Source organism: Panthera uncia (genome assembly GCF_023721935.1).
Source record: "Panthera uncia isolate 11264 chromosome C1 unlocalized genomic scaffold, Puncia_PCG_1.0 HiC_scaffold_4, whole genome shotgun sequence".
Classification (NCBI taxonomy): Eukaryota; Metazoa; Chordata; class Mammalia; order Carnivora; family Felidae; genus Panthera; species Panthera uncia.
In genome coordinates this window covers 3511628-3516904 of record NW_026057585.1, presented here as the reverse complement: position 1 = coordinate 3516904, position 5277 = coordinate 3511628, and the positions used below count along the sequence as shown (strand labels likewise).

Sequence of the window (5277 nt, the reverse complement as noted above, 5' to 3'; positions counted from 1 at the left end):
TAAACAGCAGTTAGAAGGGATTGTCAGATTGGATTATTTAAAAAACACTATCCAACTATATATTGTATAAAATAAACACACTTTATTGTTTTTTAAATGGAGATGATTTTAAAATTTATTTCTTTATTTTGAGAGAGAGAGAGAGAGAGAGCGAGCATGGGAAAGACAGAGAGACAGGGAGAGAGAGGATCCCAAGCAGGCTCTGCATTGTCAGCACGGAGCCCAATGTGGGGCTCAAACTCACGAACCATGAGATCATGACCTGAACTGAAACCAAGAGTTGGATGCTTAACTGACTGAGCCACCCAGGTGCCCCAAGAAACCCACTTCAAATATAAAGAGATAAAAGTGTTAAAAGTAAAAGGAGACAAAAAAACATACTATGTAAACACTAATCAAAATACTTCACTGATTTTTTAAAGTAGTCTCTATGCCTAATTAGGCCCTCAAACTCACAACCCCAAGATCAAGAGCCCCACCTAACCCCACCATCTATATATATATGGCGGCTATGGCAATTTCAGACAAAACAGACTTCAGAAGAAGGAAGATTATCAAGTATAAAAAGGAATATTGCATAATAATAAAGAATTCAAATCTCTAGGAAGACGTAACAATCTTTAATGGGTACATGCCTAAAAAAGAGCTTCAAACAACATAAAGCAAAAACTGATAGATCTGAAGGGATAAATAGATCAATGCACAATTATAGTTGGGAGACTTCAGCTCTCCTTTCTCATTAACTGAGAGAACAAGCAGGCAGAAAATTAGTAAGGATATAGATGACCTGATCAACTATCAACTAACTTAATTTAATTACATTTATAAAAGAACCCACATGACAAGACCAGAATATATACTCTACTCAAGTGCATATAGAACATTTGCTAAGATAGATCATATTCTTAACTCTAAAAAATTTAAATTTAAAATAATAAATGTCATGTAAAGCATATTGTTTGACTATAGTGGAATAACGTTAACACTAAGATATCTGGAACAATCCCTCTAAATGTTTATATATTAATCAAATATATTCATCAAATTTCAAATAACTCATGGGACAAAGGAGAAAGTCTTAAAGTAAATGAAAAAATATTTTGTACTGAACAAAAATTAAAGTACAGTATATCCAGTTTTGTGGGATACAACTAAAATATTGTTGAGGGAAACTTATACCATTTAATATTTATATTAGAAAAGCTTACATCTAAAATCTTAACCTAAGTTTCCACCTTAAGAAAGTAGAAAAAAGAGCATGTTAAACCCAAAGCAAACAAAAATTACAATAACAAAATTAGAGAATAAATCAATGAAATTAAAAATAAAGAAAATCAATGGAATTAAAAACTGTTTCTTTGAGAAAAACAATCAAATTGATAAACCACTAGTGAGACTGGCCAAGTAAAAAAGATATAAGGCATAAATTTCAATTTCAAGAATAAAAGAGGAGACATCAATACCGACCCCCTAAAAAAAGGATAATTATAGAATATTATGAATGACTCTGTTCATAAACTCAATGAGATGAAATGCATCACTCTCTCGAAAGATACCAAGAAGTGCCAAAACTCACATAAGAAGAAATAAATAACTTTAATGTTATGTATGCTAAAGAAATTAAATGTGTAGTTTAAAACCTTTCAGAAAATGAAATCCAGGCCCAAAACAGGTTTATGTTTTGAATTTGACCAGGAATTTAAGGAAGAAATAATACCAATTCTACATATTCTCTCCTAGAAAATTAAAACGGAGAGAAACTTCCAAATAAATTTTATAAGACCAGTATTACCCTCATAATTGATAACAAAACTAGACAGACATTAGAAGAAAACTATAGACAAAAAAAAGAAAGAAAAAAAAAGAGAGAAAACTATAAACCAATATCATCCCTAATGAACATTGATGCAAAAATCCACAAAAAAATATTAACAAATTGAATCTAGCAGTATGTATATATATGTAAAGGATAATACATCAAAATCAACTAAAGTTGAACCAGGAATGCAAGGCTAGTTCAATATTCAAAAAGTCAATCAATATAATTTATCATAATAACAGACTAAATAAGAAAATACATTATAATCTTGGGGGCCCTGTCAGTTAAGTATCTGACACTTGATTTTGGCTCAGGTCATGATCTTTGGTTTATGAGTCTGAGCCCGCATCAGGCTCTGTGCTGATGGTGTAGAGCCTGCTTGGGATTCTCTCTCTCTCCCTGTCTCTGCCCCTCCGCTGCTCTCTCTCTCTCTCTCTCAAAATAAATAAATAAACTTAAAAAAAAGAAAATACTGGGGCGCCTGGGTGGCTTGGTCGGTTAAGCGTCCGACATCGGCTCAGGTCATGATCTCACGGTCCGTGAGTTCGAGCCCCGCGTCGGGCTCTGTGCTGACAGCTCAGAGCCTGGAGCCTGTTTCAGATTCTGTGTCTCCCTCTCTCTCTGCTCCTCCCCTGTTCATGCTCTGTCTCTCTCTGTCTCAAAAATAAATAAACGTTAAAAAAAAAAAAGAAAATACATTATAATCTCAATAAAGGCAGAAAAATCATTTGACAAAATTCAATTTCTATTCATGATAGAAACTGTCAGTAAAGCACAGATAGAGGGACTTTCCCAGCCTGATAGAGGGCACATGATTTGTAATATCTCATATTACTTTTTCCAAGAGCCACAAGCTGAGTGCTATTAATAGAATACAATGAGGAAACTAAGGAGCTGAGATCAGCTAATTTAACTACTGTCTCCATCTAGTAAGCAACTGATGTAGGATGACAATCCACATCTATCTGTCTTAAGAGCCCACTCTTTCTGCTATAACATCTCACTTCCCAGTTTGAAAAAGAAATGGAAATTGCAATCTGCAGCAATGGCCTGAAGATTAGAATGGACAATGTAATAGAAAATTGGTACTTGCATTAATTCTCTTTTCAGAAAATACATAAAATTTGGCTGAGGATAAACTTTGGATTACTAAAGTCTACCTTTATGAGGAAATTATGTTAGTATATATGACCAGTTAAAATGTCATATCTTATAAATCCTAAAATATAAATGTTCTTATTGAGAAAAATGAGATCAATTTATAGAAAACAAACCAATAAAATTTTATTCTGAAGAAATTAAAGGTGCTCACAAATATTTATGTATGAAAATTTTCATTCTAGTGTTTAAAATAGCAAAAGGAATGGAAGCAATCTAATGTTCACTGAAAAGGAGAGATTAAATTTATTTTGTATGGTAGAATAAAATGCATTTGTGGGAATTTGTGCTCCCGATATTTTAAGCCTATAAATAGAGATCAAGATTCATATATAGAAAAAGAGACTAGAATGGAATACACTAAATGATAACATTGATGCTGTGAATGGTTCTATTCTTTATTTCTTTCTGCATTTTCTTAATTTTTCACAATTATATTACTTAAAAAAATAAAATATAAAAAAAAAGAATTTAATGCAGCAAAGCATACAATGTTAGGAGGAAAGTTTTGTAGAGCCAGAGAGAGATGAGCTTACTCTAACACAGGGATTATCAGTTTATTGAAGGTTTTGACCAAATCTCCATTTATTTTCATGCACCAGAAGCCACACACAAATCTGTAGGAGATCCCTGGGCCTGAGATGGCTGGATTTGTTGAATGAAAAGTTGTGGTCTCCCAACAGGTCTTTCCTATACACCTCCCTCCACAGTCTAGACCGTTCTATCTCCAACATTATTTGACATGGCCTTGCAAGTTAACAAGCCAATTTGGGGTGCTCTTTGTACATTCTCATAAGGCTTTTATTTTTCTCATTGTTCTGTAGCTATGACACCACTTGAAATGAACAATCAGACAGATGTCACTGAATTCATCTTCTTGGGATTTTCCAACCACCCCAAACTACAGGGCTTGTTTTTCCTGGTTTTCTTGCTCATTTACCTGACAACACTCCTGGGGAACATGCTCATTATAACAGCCACTAGAATCAGTCCTGCTCTCCACACTCCAATGTATTATTTCCTCAGCAACCTGAGTTTCTTGGACATCTGTTATACATCCACCACCATCCCCGTCATGCTGGTGAACTTCTTCCGGGAGAAGAAGACCATCTCATATGAGGGCTGCCTCTCCCAGATTTTCTTCCTCGTCACATGTGCTGGCACTGAATGTGTCTTATTGGCCGCTATGGCTTATGATCGCTATGTAGCCATTTGCCACCCTCTTCAATATCCCGTCCTCATGCGTGTGAAGGTCTGTATTTTTTTGGTGACTGGGTCCTGGCTGTGTGGGCTGGTGAATTCTGTGACACATACAGTGCTGGCAGCCACCCTGACTCTCTGTGGGCCCAACCAAATCAGCCACTTTCTCTGTGACATTCCTCTGCTCCTGAAGCTCTCCTGTTCAGACACCTCTCTCAATGAGTCTGTGCTTCATGTGGCCAGTGCCACCATTGGCCTGAGCCCCTGTCTGTTTACTGGAGTGTCCTACATACTCATCATTTCTTCCATTCTTAGGATTCCCTCTGCTCAGGGCAGGAGCAAGGCCTTCTCTACCTGTGCATCCCACCTCACTGTGGTGGTGGTCTTTTATGGAACAGCCAACTTTAACTATGACAGACCCAGAGAAGGTTACTCCCTAGACATGGATATTCTGGTTTCTGTGCTCTTCTGTGTTATGACTCCCATGTTGAACCCCATCATATACAGCCTGAGAAACAAGGAGGTCAAGGGTGCTCTGAGGAAGCTGGCTGCAGGGTATATGATCCCTGGCAATATTAATGTCTAGATCAATGGTCTTCAACCAGCATGAAAAATTTCCAAGATATTTTTAACATGAATAGTTTTAGAGTCTATATCCAGATCCTCAATTCCTACATACCAGTTCCCAAAATTGATCTTCTCAGGAACTTCTTTCTCTCCTCTTTTTCCACAGGTACTCTGTTTTCCACTTTGCAAAGTCATAATGTGTCAGATATTTTGTATTTGTTCTCAGCACCATCTCGATCCTTCTAAGTTCTCCCCACATCATAGGAGCTGAAATCCTTGGAAACCCTACCAACATGTTTCCATTTTAAATTCTCCCAATGTAAGTGCCTGGGTGGCTCAGTCAGTTAGGTGTCTGACTTTGGCTCAGGTCATGATCTCACAGTTGTGGGTTCAAGCACTGTGTCGGGATTTGGACTGACAGCTCAGAGCCTGAAGCCTGCTTCAGATTCTGTGCCCTCCTCCCACTTCTCTCTTTCTCTCTCTGCCCCTTCCCCACTTGTGTTCTCCCTCTTTTTCAAAAATAAATAAACATT

The 5277-nt window shown here is 36.7% G+C and overlaps 1 protein-coding gene across 1 annotated transcript; it reads left to right on the top strand.

The window, feature by feature from the left end:
- The first annotated feature begins 3779 nt into the window (after positions 1 to 3779).
- On the top strand, positions 3780 to 4763 carry LOC125913336 (olfactory receptor 5V1-like). The gene has a single exon (XM_049618409.1). The coding sequence runs from the start codon at positions 3804 to 3806 to the stop codon at positions 4761 to 4763; it is 960 nt and encodes a 319-aa protein (XP_049474366.1). The 5' UTR covers positions 3780 to 3803.
- The last annotated feature ends 514 nt before the right edge of the window (positions 4764 to 5277 follow it).